The sequence below is a fragment of the Biomphalaria glabrata genome, chromosome 10, assembly GCF_947242115.1.
Source record: "Biomphalaria glabrata chromosome 10, xgBioGlab47.1, whole genome shotgun sequence".
In the NCBI taxonomy this organism is placed as follows: Eukaryota; Metazoa; Mollusca; class Gastropoda; family Planorbidae; genus Biomphalaria; species Biomphalaria glabrata.
Genome location: NC_074720.1, coordinates 19,964,827 through 19,983,438, shown reverse-complemented (window position 1 = coordinate 19,983,438; position 18,612 = coordinate 19,964,827). Strand labels below are relative to the sequence as shown.

Below are 18,612 nucleotides of genomic sequence, written 5' to 3'. Positions count from 1 at the left end.
GTTTAAAATATACACGCTATTGATGTTAAGTTCGAATTGGTCAATGATAAAGTGGACTCTAGTAAATATGGGTCAGGTCAACCGGTGAAAAAGTGCAGGCTCAGGGTAGTTCAATGATCTACTTGAATACTTGTGACTGGTTTCGCTTGAGTGGTGTTGAGTTTTCAGTCCGTGCGTGTCTAGAACACAACATACTGGCTACCAAAAATGTAAATGAACGTTGAATGTCAATGAACGTTGAATATTAGAGACTGATTGAATGGTGTAATACTGGGTTCTTACTTCCTGAAGTGCTCTAGACACGTGACGAGACAAACACTATACGACTGACTCAAGTCCGTTCAGCAGACAACATTAAGTTTATTTACAACATAATAATAATATACTGCACTCCTTGTTAGTGCTACAAGTCAAGAAATAATAATCCTATCCGCATAACAGCGGTATCAAAAGTATCCAATACGTTAACAACAAATCACGTCCGCATCTCAGCGGGTAACAATAAGAACAATTACTACTAGTGACACTGGAGCTTCAACTATAGGTATCCATTGAAATATGAATAATACCTTAATATCCAATAAGCACATTATGAAATCAACTCTCAAATATTATTAATCAACAATGACTAGTCCTTCGACTTTCATGCTATATGCATACATATACAAGTGTCCAGGAAGAAACGTCCAACCTGCCTGGACCGGGAGCAAGACCTTACTGACTTGACTGACCTCTAAGTCAACTTTATTCATCCTACTTCCTGTTTTCTACATCAGGAATTTCACGTGTCTTTTAAACTATTAACATGACGTGAACTTAAGATCATGCAATGTCAACTAAGACTGTGACAATAAATAATATTACAAAGGCTTTAAATCAGAGCTCTTAGAAAACGTGACTGTCTACTAGGAAATTCTTTTATCGACTCGCGTTCTTTCTACTCTCCTCAATTCTCTGGCGCTAACTCTTTTAAAAAAAATGTCTTTATTTATTTTCAAATCAACCAATAGATTTGCAACATCGTAATTACGTCTCGGGTAAAACCTGAGGCGCTGTCAAGGATCTAGATTTGTGGGGTAATTCCTGAGGCTCAGTCAAGGGTTTATATTTCTATTTACACACAAGCTTTTAAATGTGAAATATACAAATAAATCTATAATGGCATCCGTGACATCCACTTATATGCAAAGTAAATAGATTTTTTCTCTTTTTAAAAGAAAGTAAACATTTTTTTGTAAATGTAGTAGTTAGTATAACAGAACTTTCATAACTTTACAATACAATTTTATTTTAACCAAAAATCTAAAACCATTTGCATAAATGTGTTATAAAAATAGTGTTTAACAATCTCCCTTATTAAAAAGCCGTTTGTTACTATCAATAGTGAATTGTTGTAAAAATGGTGTAATTTTATGAAAAAAATGCTTGCATAATAGATTTTAAAAATTAGATTTTTCACTTTCAGAAAAGTAAAAAGCAGCCGTTGCATCAGAACTTTGAATGGTCTAAATATTATGATGTCGGATTTTCATTATCTTTTCTAGTTTACAAGATCTAAACGGGATGGAGGGACGGACAGACAGACCACACAAAACTAATAGCATCTTTTCCCCCTTTTGGGGGCCGCTAAAAATGGCTATATCTTAATGTCAAATAATGTCTCTGTGTCATTACAACTCTAGAGTCACAGCCACTAAATTGGCTGTAGAAATTCCTTATTGAGCAATTCTTAACATGTATCACATTGGAAAAGATTACAATTAGAGAAGAAAAGACTACATAACGGTACAATTTTTTAAAATAAAAAAATAATAGCTAAAAAGAATGTACAAAATCAAATACAGTTTTCTCATTGAAACATTTTATATAGACTAAATGCAAAATGATTGTAAAACGTTGGCATAAAAACTTGTTTTTAAAAATTAAAGCAGGAAAGTTTCAAAAGTTTCTGTACTAAAATACAAGGACACTCTTTTTACAAGGCTTATAATAACTCATTCTGTCTGTCTGGTAAAAATTTTGTACACGTTATTTCTCCCACACCCAATCTCGGATTAAGCTGAAATTTTGAACAATTTTTTCTTTTACCTGACAACACAAGAATCAATTTAAAAAATTAACCAATTAGTTAACTATTGATAATTAATTATTTTGTTGGTATCTTGAACAAGTGAAAGTAATTTTACTTGACAGATGGGGTGGTATAAGTTGAATTAGTTCCCTTGAGGACTCTTGAGCCCTGAGTGAACAATTTTTTTATGCATTTAAAAAACTAATGTAAACATTCACCAATATACCCCATTCTTCCCTCCCCCTTTCACAACTGGTCCAGACAAGTGATAGGATCATAGTACATTGAGAAAGCTAAAAGCTAAACAAAAACAATTGGTAAAAATATTTCTAATCACACAGATTTATTATGCCTAGGTCGTGTATATAATTACATCTTATCCAAACTAATTGATACAATTACACTTAATATAAGCTATGTTTTTTTTAAAGTATTTTTTGTGTTTTTCTTGATTATAAGTATGTTTAGAAATGAAGATTATTATTCCCTAATGGAAGCTTCCATCAGGGGATGGAAGTAGGCATGGTTCAAACTAAGGACCATACCACAAACAGCCATCCTAAAAAGAAATAGAAACTAATTTCTTAAAGTCCATCTTGCACAGGGTAGAATAGTTGACAGCCACAGGAGTCGCATCCTGGACCTTTATAAAGACAGTTCTAAGCTCACATCCTTAAGATCTGCCAACAACACCTATTTTTATTTCAAAAATTAATAATTAAATTGAAATATACAAATATCAAAAAGGAATATCATTGCTGCGTCCATTTAAAAGCTTTAATGTACAATACACTGTGTATATTTTAGAATATATAGATATATATATAAATATAAGAAATATTTGGCACTGAAGTATAAATTATTTATATATAATCTAAAGAAAAACATTTTTTTAACCTTGTGAAGATTTATATTAAATGAGATTTTTTTATTCTGCAAAACAATTTGTAAAAAAAAAATGATTGTAAAAAAGTGTCACAAATTTTACAGATGTAATAATGAAATAAGAACAAAATATTTACATACCTAAATTTTAATTATATAGTTCAGGGGTGGGTAACCTTTTTGTATCGAGGGCCGCATTAACAAAATTTTGGGAATGGGGGGCCGCATATATGTATATATATATATATATATATATATATATATATATGTGTGTGTGTGTGTGTGTGTGTATACTTACAACTTAGAAAAATACGCTAGTTAACTGTATAATGTCTTTTAATTCATATTTATACTGTATCATACATTCACTTTTCCTTTTTTTCACATTCCAAATTGAGGAATTACTAGAGTTAGCAATTGCTGAAACCAATTTAAAATTTTTTTTTAATTTGCTATTGTCTTTTCATATTACATTTCACCACAAATGTACAGTTGTACTTAATGTGAGGAATTTAACTATTTACACTCGTGCGTAATGTTCCTGAATTGTGGAGCTAGCTTTCTAGTTGTTATACTTGTGACTGCTGTCAAATTATAGTCATTCACCATCGACCTGTGATTACACTTGTTTATTTTCCACAAGAAAAATACTTGTTCACATATGTATGTGTACCAAAATAATGTTAAAACTTAGCAAAACTTAGTTTTTTTTAAAGTGTGGAAATACAGCTTCTAGCACCCATTAAGCTACAGTGGAAGTACTGACTTGAACTTCTCTTACAGGTTACAATTTGCATGGCGTTATGTTCTCTGGAGCTGAATCAGCTTCTGCACTAAATGGTGAGCTGATGGTATTGAAAACTGGTTTTTGACGTCTTAAAATTTGCCTTCATAAATTTCATAATTAAGGAATACAAATAAGTCTGGTAATATTAACCATTTCACTGGAAATATTTTCACCTTTCAACAAAGGAAAATGACAAAACCTATTTTCCCCTGCTGGCCTGGAGAAATTGGAAAGCCTTGTTTGAAAAATTTAACATGCATTACATAAGTAAGCAGCCCATTGCAATAGCTACCATGAAAAACATAAAATATCTTCCACTCTTCATTAGAAATATTAGTTTCTAAGTCACAGTCAATATCCTTCTAAGAATATGGACATTTCTACTTTGAGAATTTATATTCTTCTCATTACCTTGCCCATGCTAAGCCAGCAGATGCATCGGAATATTTAGTTTATATATCTACAAGTACTTTTCTATACTGCCTGTGGTTGTGACCGTAAGTCTGATGTTTTTATTGAAATATTTTCTTTCGCATATTATGATGAGAATTCATACAGCTTTGTGCAAACTTTTCTGTTTAGAGTTTATGGTTGGGATATTCTTTAAAAAAAAAGTTTTTCTCAGTCAAAGATCGAGCTCCATCAGTTGTTACACTTGCCATCTTGTTCCAATCATACCCAACATTCAACATAGTTCTTCAAAGCATTGAAGAAATACTGGCCTGAGATTGTGTCTTTGACTTTATATAATGAGAGAGTTTCGATAATTTGTAGGGAAATTTAGAATTATTTTTAATAGATTAGCATTTTTATATGTATATACTGTGGGTACACATGATTTCTGTAGGTATTCGCGGGCCGCATAAAACACTTCAGCGGGCCGCATTTGGCCCGCGGACCGTAATTTGCCCACCCCTGATATAGTTGATAAAATATGCATTTTAAGCTAGATATACAATCCATATATTTTTATTATAAATAACCAAAAACTAAAAAGCTGCTTAACCACAAATACAAAAAAATAAGTGAACAAAAAACTGCTGAAGTTCTATGTACAAAAGAAGTTTCAGTTCATTCATCTTCCAGTTGAAAAACTTGACTTTAAGTTACAGCTGGCTTACAGCCAAACACAGGAACAAAAGAGGTCTGCAACCTGGCATATAAAAAGAATTAACACTGTAACATGTAACAGTAAATAATATTTTCTGATTCAAAGTAAAATTAATTTATTCCAGACTGATAATTGTTAGAACAAGAAAATGTACAAAATATAAATAAAATATTTTTTTCTATGTTTAGTTTAGAACTGAAAATATATGTTTTTCTATGTTTAGTTTTGAACTGAAGATATATTTTTTCTATGTTTAGTTTTGAACTGAAAATATATGTTTTTCTATGTTTAGTTTTAAACTGAAATGAAAATTATATACAGAAGTTAAAAACTAACACCCAGTATTCTCTGATCCAAGGTTTCCTCGAAATATTGATTCTGTATGAATATTTCTTTTCCCCAACATACGAGTAAGCCAGTATGTCATGCCAACTGAGTTGAGTAGGTCTCTTTTTGGTTGAACCTATTCCAAGTGTGACTTTACATGCGAATCGTCATAGCAATGTGCACATAAACCATTGGCAAATTAAATTAGTATCCTCAGAAACAACTAAATTGTTTTGAAATGAAAAAGTCAAACTGAAATGCACTTCTCACAATCATTTTGTTGTTTAACAACTAAACAAGTTAAGAACAAGAACAAGTCCTCCTTCTTTCTTAATGCAATTTAGAAGGAGAACAAACAACTTAGAAACATGTATATGATATAATTATCTTCATATTTGTAGGAACATCTGTAATTTGTAAGATAGGATAAGATAAACCTGAGACTTAGTTGATCCCTTTACCACTATTTCATGAAACTTCTATTTTCTATTTTAAAAAAAAAGGAAAGTTCCTCTTTCAGACCTTGTGGTCTATAGGGCAGATGATGTAAAGGTCATCTGTTACTGTGGGCTACGGTTTACGAGGGTGTCATATGGCCAGCACAACGGCCAACCGCCTTTACTTTTATCCAACTAATGTCAGGTACCCATGAGAGCTGGGTGGACTCAGAGGTGCCCAAAGATCCAAAATTAAAAACCCCAGTCTTCACCAGGATTTGAACCCGGGACCCCCAGTTCAGAAGTCAAGCGCTTTACCACTCAAACAATACGTCTCCTTCTATTTTCTATACTAAATTAAATGTTCTGTAGGTTCAGGAAGCTTTAAACTCCTAAGCTTTAATTAAAGAAAAAAAATTACCTGACTAAAAATTCTGGTGTCTCTAGCTTTAAAAATTCCCCATCTATTTGAATTCCTTTTTCCAGGTCAATGTCTCTTGCCTCTCTGTCAGATACAGGAGATGCAGAATTTTCTCTCGCCACTTTGATTTTAAACTCTGTTATGTTGGTCAACACTTCCATACCAGGTTTCTAATACAAATATTAAGAGATTTTTTAAAAATTAAAGCTGGAAAGTTTCAAAAGTTTCTTATTAGAAGAATACTAAAAAAAACGTATCAGGTTTCTAATACAAATAAAAAGACAAGGATCAAATTATATTACAGGAAGACACGGAACTATTAGAATTTATTTTTACAACTAGAATACACTCCAAACAAAGTAAATAAATAACTTGATTTTTTATTTATTTAACAAGACAACTACCAGGTTTCTATAAAAAAAATATTAAAGGGCTTAGAATAAAGTGGCTCCATTGAGCCAAAGACAATTTATAATTATATTAAAAGTGAATGTAAAACAGGATGCTTACTGATGTCTTGTTCTGGGAAACAAGACTTAATAATGAAGACAACTGACTACATCCAGTGCTGATGACAAGATGACAATGTTGACCAAATGGGTTAACATACTTTGTATTCACTGTGTCAACCAATTCAAAAGGCATTGCATAGATGGAATAGCAGTGTTGAATTGCTGGCTTCAGGCTGATCCAATCTATTCAAGAATAAATATACGTTACTTAGAAAAGTATCTGACACACTGTTATGGTTTATCAGTAATCTAAATTTTGTTCAAATTTATCATTCTTATTTAGTGTTACCTGAAGAATTGGCTTCTGCCACAACTCTGTAAAAAAAAATCATGAGAATTTATTGTTAATTTCCTAGACTATTATATAAGCATGAGTTTCTATGTGACTAGCTGACAGTGTATGTATGGGAATGTTTACCAATAGAGCAGCAAGATAACAAGTCAGAATGGTAACTTTAAACCCATTCACCACTAGAACAATGTCAACACCTTCAAAGAGTATATGGTTAAGTTTTCTTACAATTAGGACATATCTTTGTCATCACATGTCTCAAAAGTAAATGTGTTTCACATTTTTAATTAGACTGCAAATTAAACTTATAGATTTCTCATCAAATTTGACTTCAGACTTCTAACAAAGAACAGTCATATTTCCTCTCTATTTATACAAATCTCTGATCTCTATTTATACAAATCTCTGATCTCTATTTATACAAATCTCTGATCTCTATTTATACAAATCTCTGATCTCTATTTATACAAATCTCTGATCTCTATTCATGCAAATCTCTGATCTCTATTTATACAAATCTCTGATCTCTATTTTACAAATCTCTGATCTCTATTTATACAAATCTCTGATCTCTATTTATACAAATCTCTGATCTCTATTTATGCAAATCTCTGATCTCTATTTATGCGATCTCTGATCTCTATTTATACAAATCTCTGATCTCTATTTATACAAATCTCTGATCTCTATTTATACAAATCTCTGATCTCTATTTATGGAATCTCTGATCTCTATTTATGCAATCTCTGATCTCTACTTATACAAATCTCTGATCTCTATTTATACAAATCTCTGATCTCATTTATTTGATTTGTTGCAGTAAAAAAAAAAAAAAGATAAATACCCAGAATTTACATCAAGAGTGCGGTAATAAACTTCTGCATCAAAATATCTTTTTCTGCTGAAAAGAATTTGTCCCAAAATAGAATCTAAAAAAAAAATTAAAAAAAAACATAAAAGTTATATAATTCTACTATTGGCAGAATATATAAGTCAATGGAAATGGTTAACCAGTGACAGAGCACAATTTTAAAGCAGATTTGTACAAAAGATTCAGACTGTTAATGTTTATAATTAAATGCTTTTTGCAATTGGCAACCAGTTCATGGTGTCTAAAGAATGTCAAATTAAAAGTCAGGCAAAGGCTACAGCAATTTATTGAAAATGGGTCAACAAATTAGTAAAAAAATAAATTTTTAGAGGAGCACAGTACCCTTAATTGTGTACTAATCAATGATGTATACTGTTTATTATTTAATCTGTCCATCAACTTATAGCCTACTCTTATCATTTTTCTATGACACACAATTTAGAAAAGTCATATAAGGAAATATATTGCAGAACCATACATCAGCCACATCATTGAGAGTAGTTTTACAGAAAATTTTTTTAAAAAACTTAAAGACTTTCAAATGCAATTAGAGAAAAACTGATTGAATAACAAGTTAAACATTTTTTAACTCCTGATCACAGTGCGGCTTTTGCTCAGTCAACTTCAGGAAAAGTGCAGAGAGCAAAGGATGCCTTAGTACATTGCATTGATCTGACAAAGACGATTGATCCAGTCAGCAGAGAAGGCCTCTTTAAAATCTTACAGACTGGCTGTCCACCCAAGCTGCTAAATATTATTCATTCCACCAAAATATGATGTGTACTGTGCAGTTCAACTGCACCTGCTCTGAATGTTTCAGTATAAACAGTGGAGTCAAACAAGGATGTGTCTTGGCCCCAACCCTCTTTAGAATACTCTTCTCAATGCTAATCCACCACACATTTGAAAAATCCACCAAAGGCATCTATCTTCATTCCAGATTTGATGGCAAACTTCTAAATATTGCTAGACTGAGGGCCTTCTCAGCATCTTTACACTCATCAGGCAATGCTGCCTGCGCTGGCTAGGACATATTTGCCAAATGGAGGACAATCGCATCCCGAAAATCATTCTGTATGGGCAACTCGCGACTGGCTCAAGAAAAACCAGTTGCCCCCACCTTCATTACATGGATGTGATAAAAAGGGATTTAAAATCAGCGAAGATTAATACTGACCATAGGCCCTAGACTGCACTAGCTGGAAAGATACAGTGACCAAGAAGGCTATGTACAGCGAGAAATCATGAGCCTCAGCTCTTGAAGAAAAGTGTGTCTTATGGAAAATGGCCGGCTCCTCTACCACCAAACGAAGGCCATCTTGACCTGCAATATATGTGGAAGGGAGAGTCTTTCCAAAATAGTGCTCCACAGCCATATAAAAAAAGATGAGCCATAGTCATTCTATGACTGAAGGAGGCCAATATATAGAGAAGAATTAATTGAATAACATGTTAAACAATTTTTACCTCCTGATCACCTTTGTACTACGAAATTGTTCTGCCATATTTTCCTTCATTGCTTGCCCTTCTTTCTAGACTTTTTTTTTCACCCTGCCTTGATGCATCGATAAATGATATACTAAAAGTTTCTTTGAAAGACACAAAAAATCAATTAAAATCTGTAAAACTTTGTATGAATTAAGTAAGGACCTGCTTAGCTTGCTATCTGATATTTATTGACAAAAGAAGAGGTAATGGACTATTTTGCTGGTGACACAATGCCCTCATAACGCTGGCAATAAAATGTTCTCATAATACATGTGGCACAATGTTCTCATATGCTGGTGACATGATGTCCTAATATGCCGGCAACACAAAGTCCTCATATGCTAGTGGCACAATGTCCAAATATGCTAGCAGTACAATGTCCTCAAATGATGGTGGCACAATGTCCTCAGATGCTGGTGACTTGATGTCATCATATGCTGGTGGCACAAAGTCCTCATATGCTGATGATACAATGTCCTCATATGCTGGTGCAATGTCTTCATATGCTAGCAGTACAATGTTCTACTCATATGCTAGTGCCACAAAGAAAAGTTAATTCTATGTTACCGGTCAAGTTGACCTTTAGAATAATCTAAATTATATGATTCAACATTATTTAGTAAACTTCTAACATGTTCACCAAGGCACACAATCCAGTTACTCTTACAATTTTTATTTCATAAAGAAAATCATCATATGGCCAAGTTTATTTTTATACTAATCACTAATATGCTGAAAACAATTTAGGTTTAAGTGATTAATGATTGATAGAAACATTCAGCAAAATGGATTAATAATAATAAGCCAGAAAGTTGTTGAGAAATCTTAACCTGATATTTTCTTAATTATGACACTAGTTATAAAAGAAATGTTCAACCATTTCAGTAGCACCAGGAATTTCAAAAGAATATTTCTCTATTTCCTTCTATAGTGATACTTACAAAAATATCTGAATTTTTTCATCCATCGTAACTCTTCTGCTCTTTTCATTATATCAGCAAATAATCCATAGGTTACTTGGAGATGAGAAACACTAAAAAATTTACTGTTACTATACACTGCAAAAACTGAAGCCCTATATTGTTCCCCTGAAAAAGAAAACAAACATATCACATCAGTAAAGCTGATCACAACAGGGTACTGACTCAAATTATTATTTTTTATTTTTTATCTTCTTTTTTTATCTCATTAATTACAGTTTTTCCTTCAAAACAGAATTTATTAGTCCTACACATATCCATATCTAGATGTGTGTGTTGATTACAGACAGAGTCTGTTAAACTATAAATGCTACACTTAATAACCATAAACAACGCCAACACTATAACGCCAGATTCATGAGTCTATTTACACACTGTCACAGTACGAGGTTACACACAACACTTAGATATAAACTTTCTTACCAAGGGGACTAACTCTACATACTAATAACAAACACACACACATAAATACATTGTCAACAGAGTCTGCTAAGTCATTGTTTTTCTTGCTGATTCAGGCTAGTCGTCCTTGTTTTTTATTCCTATCACATGAAGGTTTAGATGATAGTGAGTATCTTGCTAGATTTTTCCAAGGCTTTTGACAAAGTTCACCACCATAGTTTGCTTAAAACATTAAAATATTTTGGCATTGATGGTTCATTACATCAGTGGATTAAAGATTTTCTGATAGGGAGAGAACAAACTGTAATAATAAATGCCTCTAATTCAACACCAATAACAGTAAACTCAGGTGTACCTCAAAAAACAGTCTTAGGTCCACTACTATTTTTAATTTACATAAATGATTTACCAAATTGCATTAGTTCAGGAACAAAAGTCAGATTATTTACAGAAAATTGCATAATATATAGAACAATAAAAACAACACAAGACACAGAAATTTAACAAAGAGAATTAGATGAATTACAGAAATGGGAATCAAATTGGAGCATGTCTTTCCACCCAGAAAAATGTCAGTTATTAAGAGTAACAAAAAAACAAAAACAAATTAATTGCACTTATCTTATTCATGGTAAACCAGTAACACAGACTACAAACGCAAAATACCTAGGTGTTATAATAAATGAAAAACTGCCATGGTGAAACTATCAAAAAATCAAACAAAGCATTAAGGTTTATTAAAAGAAATTTCTATAAATCAAATAAGAACATAAAACTAAAATGTTATTTAACCTTGGTTAGGCCAATAATAGAATATGCATCCTCTGTTTGGGACCCCTCAACTCAAGAAAACATTAAGAAACTGGAACAGACACCAAATAGAGCAGTGAGATTCATTACAAACGAATATTCACATTTGACTAGAGAAACACCTTTAGTAAAATCACTAAATTTAGAAAGCCTTCAGGATAGAAGACTCAAAAGTAAACTAGCAATTATACATAAAACACTGAACCATAATCTTCAAATACAAAAAACAAAATCTAATAAAATACTCAGAAAGACACAAAGATAAAGGCGCATTCTTCTTTCCATATGCTAGGACAAATGTGTACAAATGCTCCTTCTTTCCTAGTGCTATTAGAGCATGGAATGGGTTACCTGAGCTAGCCAGGAAAACCAGTAACTTGGCAGAGTTTAGGTCATTGGTTAATATGCATGACTAAATGCATGACGCGTAGGGTGTAATCATCTTCTTTTTTTGAAGTAACGTCTGTATCATATAAGATAAGATAAGACATATTTCCTTTGAAAAATTCATTAGGAAAATGAAGTATTGTTAGGAAATGTTTTATTTTTAAGTCATCCATACACCATATTCTTCAAAAATATTTAAAACACTTCCTCTGCCTTAATATTTACTTTGATTTCGTTCATAGACATTCTAAATATTTAATGGACATTGATAATCATGGCTTCTACTTGTTGATGTTCTCTTTTTTTTTTTTGTATTGCCTTAGTAGTATGCTCAGTGCACTAAGGCTCAATCTCTGTTGTAGACATGTGAGATGTCTGGGAGAAGGTTTAAATTCTGTGCTGCCTTTTAGCTCAGCAAGCTCAACTCAGCTGAAGAGTCTGATAGGTAGCCACTCAGCCACACATCTCTAGTGATGGCAACTCAATACAATGTATAGCTTTCTTTCTCAGATTTAATGAGGTGTACAGTAATTGCTTCTCATTTTAAGTCTTTACTAATGATAAGTACTTAATTTCAATAATCATTTAATGATTCAGGTCTTTCAAACAGGACATTGTTGATGAGGCTTTTTTCCTCCTATAGGCTCCCTCTAAAAACAATGCCACAAAGTCACTCCATTAAAGCTGAAAATCTGTCTAGGTAAAGCTTTGGATGCATATTCTAAAGGTTTGTCATCGGTATTAGGAAGTCTCGAAGTTTATCTTTGCTACCATCAACCAGGATATATAGCTTTCTTCTCAGGATTATGAATACCTATATAAGTTGAGAATCACATAGCTTATTTTAACTAAAGATTTATCACTACATGGCCCCAAATGAAAAAATAACTTTCCTGTTTGTTAGCTGCTTAATTTGTGTAAGCTACTTAAGAATGCAGCAAACTATTTAATCGAAAAACAGAAATATCTTGACAAAAACACTAGTTTAGTTATTACCTCGAATGATATTGAGAATTGCAGTCCTTCTTCCAGTAAAAAATCCTCCATTATAAAATCTCACTGTTGCGTTACCTGTGCCTATTATGATAGTAAAGAAAATTGATGACTTTTAATAAGAAAGTTTTCTTTGTTGGGCCTCAACACATGTTGAGCAGAGATATACTTATTTGCAATCTCTAACACAGCTTATAATAATAATAAAATAATAATAATAATTAAATTTATCTATGGTCTCCTTCAGTCGTGAAGCGACTATGGATCATCTCATGGAAATAAGATGAATGCCTGGGCATTAGCTGTGGTTGAACGATGTTGCCCACACATCAGTTCCCCCCTCTCCACACAGTTGATGTATCATAAGGAATGGCAATGCCTGTACAGTTTGGGGTCAGCAGCATCGCAGGTTCTTCCAGGGTGTAGCTCTAGGTGCTGCAAACTGCCTTAGGGTCACCAGTTCCTGATTTTTCCTCAGGGTTGACTCCCGCCTTTCCCATGATTGGGTATAGCTGCAAGGCAACAGAGGTTTGAATTCAGAGTTTTCCTTCTCCTAGGTGGGTAGCCAGCCATGGCTAACGAGCCCATCCTTCCAGAAGCTTACAGGTTAAGGCGCCTGTTACTCGCCTTTGCCCCTTCTCCTGTTAGTGAGGACAGTTCCGCCAGACTCAATATCTGAGCCACACGTGAAGGCCAGGAGTTGGACTGGTTGTCAGAGGCTATTTGAGACGCATGCCATTAGGAAGCATTTTTTAGGTAGTGGAGTGCTTAAATCCATTACCACTTCCGGCAATGACAACGTTGTAGAACCTTTAATTTATAGAGTGCTGTTAACAAACATGATGTAGGCTCAAAGCGCTGTGATAACATTACAAACATAATCACGAGAGCTAAAATGAATGTGTTATGCACAAATAGCTAGAATAACTATAATACTATTTCAGATTAATAATAAAATGAATCGAACCTGCAGGAATTATTCCAATCGGAGGTATACTAAGTTTTACTAAGTCAGTATCAGGGCTGTCATAATTGATTCCAGATTTCTTTTGTTCTTGTAAAGTTAGTCCTTGAAGCAGCTCTTGATACAAACCATCTCCCCCAACAACCACGATGCTAGAGAATTTTTTGTACATTAGTAAAAATATCATTTATGAATTTTAAATATTTTTGCATTTCTTTTACTTAACTAAAAAACAATTTTGAAAAAATGTAGAAAAACATACCCATCATATTGTGAAAAATCTGTATTTTCCCCAATCAGCAATGCATGTTTAGATTTCTCTGTCACTGGAAGTAGAAATGATGCAGTAGAAAATAGAGTATATTTATCATTTTTGGTTATAATTATATGTCAATTATGCACTTCTTTACATAATAACAAAAGTATTCTTAAATGTCAAGAAAGTATTTCTTATGGTGCATTTATACATAAATAAATAAATAAATAAATATATATATAAATCAGTTATATATATATATATTGTAACGAATATCTCCTTATCCAGGCTTTCTGCAAACTGCTCCACACAACAACACCAACTTAAAGTAATGATTTTATATCCAATAAATCACAGCCAATACTGTACAATTGGCAACAACTAGCACAGACTGAACAAATATCTCTCTGTTAACAACTGTACCCTTGTATCAACTCTTGCACTGGCCTATCTGTATCGTCCCGGACTTGCACTGGGTTCATCTGCTCAGGACTGACTTCACACACTGAGCTCATTGTGTCAGACTCGATCGCAGATCAAGATCAAGAGGCTGTCTCGTACTAGCGAGGGTCTTGACTGTACTGAACTATCTTGACTGTAACATCTCCGCTCTTTATATAGGGTCCCTAACGGCCTTCTAGAACCTGAGGGAACATCGCTCCACCATCCTGGATGATCACATGACAAAATCCCTTGTGATGCTCCTGAGCTCTATTCACAACATAGATCCTGCCTAAACTGTCTTGGCTGACCATCACAACTCATCACATTGACTGCTCATCTAGTGCTGGACAGGGCCATTTACTTCGGTTGTCTACACAAACCACTACCCCGATCTGTGTCACCACCAGATTTACTACACTATATATACATATAATAATTTTACAGATAATAATCTAATCTGATACTATGAAATTATAGCCAACTAATTAAGGTGCAAATCTTTTCATTTTATACAAAAGAAATTAAAACTAAGACTGCTTTATTAATGCTTATTGGAAATGTGTCATGATCACATGGATCCTTTCTTTTTCAATAAAAAAAACTACAACAAAATTATACAAAACAAAACAGACAAAACACACAGAGAAGTTAGTTGATGTTTTGATCTTTTTCATGTTCCCTAGTCAACTAGATGTGTTGTACACTCTGACAAAGTAAGAAACAAAAAAAAAAACAAGTAGAGAGATCAAATTATTAATGTAGACTGTAATTGTTATGTCCAGACATGATCGGGTGGGCTGCTTTGTTTTTATCTCATTTAATTTAATCAATTTAGGAATTGTTAAGAAGATTTCATTTAGAAATCAGTCAAAATACTTGTTATAACTAGTCTTTAACAAAGAGAAAGATGAATTTCATTATCATTGCAGAAATTTGATGCAAAGAATAGTAACAGCAATGCTGAGATAATAAACTTTTTTATATTTTTTCTATAATACTATCCATACACTAATTTTTTTATCATTGTCATCTCCAGGAGATCTCAGTTATATTAATGTGAGATTATTAAATTTAAATACATTTTAAAATAGTGCCAAAGGAAATAGTGGATTTTCATGTTTATTTAATAGAAGTATTTCAGATTCCTTCAGATATGATAAAAACATTTTTAATATATTTTTAAAATATCTTTTCGGGGAAGATAAACTGCTGTTGAACATTAAAAGCTATGTTTACAGTATCTTAGGGTAACAAAAAAGTATTTTCACTAACCAACAATTGTCGCATCAATGCCTGCAAGTTTAAATAAAGGTTCAGCCTCTTCATGATATATCTGTAGACCTTTACCAGCGCCCCCAATTGGGTTAATGACAACAAACAGTTTTTTAGGTCTTCCAGAATCTGAAATAGAAATAGTTTAATATCATTGTAGATGACCTGATTTCATAACTTTATCAGATAGTTTGTAAAGCTAACAAAATAATGCAAATACTGTAGATAAATATAAGCCAGGCAGTCATTAAATTATGTAGGATATCTGATTTATATAAATGCATTTATTTAGAATGGTTTTAAAAACAAAAAAGGTATAGTCTATACCTGAACAGGTTAAAAAATCTGCATGTTGGCAATAAACTAAAAAAAAGTATGTCCTTACATGTAATTTTCAATAATGAAAAAGTAAAACAATTATACAGGAAAAAAAAATAAAAAAATCATGGTGAAATAAAAAAATGTTCTTGACTTCTTGAAGTTTTGCAAATGATAATTATAATGTGACATCATAAAACTTACCTGCAATTTGTTGATTCATTAAACTAACACACTGTTCAGATATCCTTTGTATCTGTAAAGTTTTTATCTGTAAGCTAGTGTTGGCTTCATGGTGAATATATTGCAACACATAGCATCCAGTTTCTGAAGATGTCTGAGATGGTTGTATACATAGCACATCAGGCCATTTTAAAGTAGTGGCTGAAATTAAAGTGTACCTGTTAAAGAATTTAAATTTAAAGACACAACATTTCTTTTGAGTGATGTGGATATAACAGTAAATCAGTGCGTCTCCCTAAAGTCATTATGAGATGGATGATATGGTAAAGTTCAAATTATTATCTTATCTTATATAATACAGACGTTGCTTCAAAAAAGAAGATGATAAAGTCCTACGTGTCCTGGCTAGCTCAGGCAACCCATTCCATGATCTTATAGCACTAGGGAAGAAAAGGAAAATTTGTCCTAGCATATGGGATGAGGAATGTGCCTTTATCTTTGTGTCTTTCTGAGTATTTTATTAGATTTTGTTTTTGTATTTGAAGATTATGGTTCAGTGTTTTATGTATAATTGCTACGTTACTATTGAGTCCTCTATCCTGAAGGCTTTCTAAATTTAGTGATTTTACTAAAGGTGTTACTCTAGTCAAATGTGAATATTCATTTGTTATGAATCTCACTGCTCTATTTGGTGTCTGTTCCAGTTTCTTAATGTTTTCTTGAGTTGAGGGGTCCCAAACAGAGGATGCATATTCTATTATTGGCCTAACAAAGGTTAAATAACATTTTAGTTTTATGTTCTTATTTGATTTATAGACATTTCTTTTAATAAACCCTAATGCTTTGTTTGATTTTTTGATAGTTTCATCAATATGGGGATTCCATGACAGTTTTTCATTTATTATAACACCTAGGTATTTTGGATTTTTAGTCTGTGTTACTGGTTTGCCATGAATAAGATAAGTGAAAATAATTTGTTTTAGTTTTTTTGTCACTCTTAATAACTGACATTTATCAAGCTAAAGCTAGTTCAACTTTTTTTTAACGTCAAATATACTCACCCCCCAACCATAATGACATAATTTTATCCTTAAAGAATGATTCTCCCCCCCCCCCCCCAATAGATACAGGAACTCATTAAAGTGGTCCTCTGGTTCTGATGTTGATTTATTCCTATGACGTGTCATAAACCAATTTTCGGTGTCAGAACATTCTGTTTGTAAATACTGTAATCAAGTATCCTATCCTAACACCTATCCCAATATAGTAGGCTGCATAATTATCCATATAAAGCACTAATAATAATAATCTTTCCATTTCAATAAAAAGACCACTAGGCCGCTTTGTTATCACTGTCAATTCATAGGAACAGATCCTTTCACAAGTTCAAGGAAATGAACTTTATCTTGTGTAATTGTAGCAGCAGTTGAATGACCATGTTCAAGCTGATCATTTTGTCACTGTTTCAGAGGAGTCTGCCTTACCCTTAGGAGCCATAATAAAGGGCAAAAGATTAACAAAGTTAGAGCACACACACAAGAGAGAAAATGATGAAGCAAAAAGCCAAATAAAATGGCATGCAATGCAACTGGAGTGATGCCATCTTCCTCTGTCCACAGCTGCATCAGGGTGTATTATTCCAGCATGCAAACTAACTAGTTCACGCAAACATGTTAAATGTATTCTCACACAAACACTTGCATTATTAATTCCATTGCACAGTCACAGTTATTTGATAAGTATGATATGATTAAAGACACACTCACTAGTGACAGGATCTAGCTAGATATACATACCTAAATCCAAATATTCCAAGTCTTAAGCTGACTAACTAACTTCACTAATCACTAAAACTAAGTCTAAGACTAGGTTATATCATTATCATAATAATCATTATTAAATAATGATAATCAAAATCATAATGTCAATATATAATTAATAATGATTTATAATATTATAATGTTAACGTCTTAAATTAATTTAAGTTAAGGCTAAGACTAATACTAACAAGCTATTCTAGACACTGAGACGGAGACTATTTTTGTTTCGCTAACCTGATGTTTCATCATCTTTTGACTGGAACACTTGTAATCCCTTTAATGTCAAAGTTAAGACATTTTGTTTAGTTTTGATGTGCACTGTCTCTGTCAAAATTGTATCTTCTTCTTGACCATTTGTCTCCATTTTGTAGTATATTCTTTGTTACATATTCTGACCCCTCCCCCCATTTGCCGACATAAAACAAAAAAGTTTTTAATGTATGCAGGCAAGTGCACGGATTTATAGCTTCTCTAGACTAGCACTACAGACGTACAGTTCACTAGAGTGTAGCTCTAGATTCTAGATCTATTATAGATTCTAGTTCGATATCTGTCTAGGCACTCTTGGAGTATGTTATTGA

At 32.8% G+C, this 18,612-nt stretch overlaps 1 protein-coding gene across 1 annotated transcript; it reads right to left on the bottom strand.

The window, feature by feature from the left end:
* Window positions 1–344: 344 nt before the first annotated feature.
* Window positions 345–18,460, bottom strand: LOC106054366 (uncharacterized). The gene is made up of 12 exons (XM_056043940.1): window positions 18,266–18,460; window positions 16,233–16,412; window positions 15,711–15,839; window positions 14,001–14,064; window positions 13,742–13,890; window positions 12,778–12,858; window positions 10,144–10,290; window positions 7,688–7,772; window positions 6,841–6,866; window positions 6,550–6,734; window positions 6,040–6,209; window positions 345–4,896 (listed from the first exon to the last, which is right to left on the bottom strand). Exons 1-12 carry the CDS (start codon window positions 18,393–18,395, stop codon window positions 4,845–4,847), a joined length of 1,398 nt encoding a protein of 465 aa, XP_055899915.1. The 5' UTR covers window positions 18,396–18,460; the 3' UTR covers window positions 345–4,844.
* Window positions 18,461–18,612: the final 152 nt, after the last annotated feature.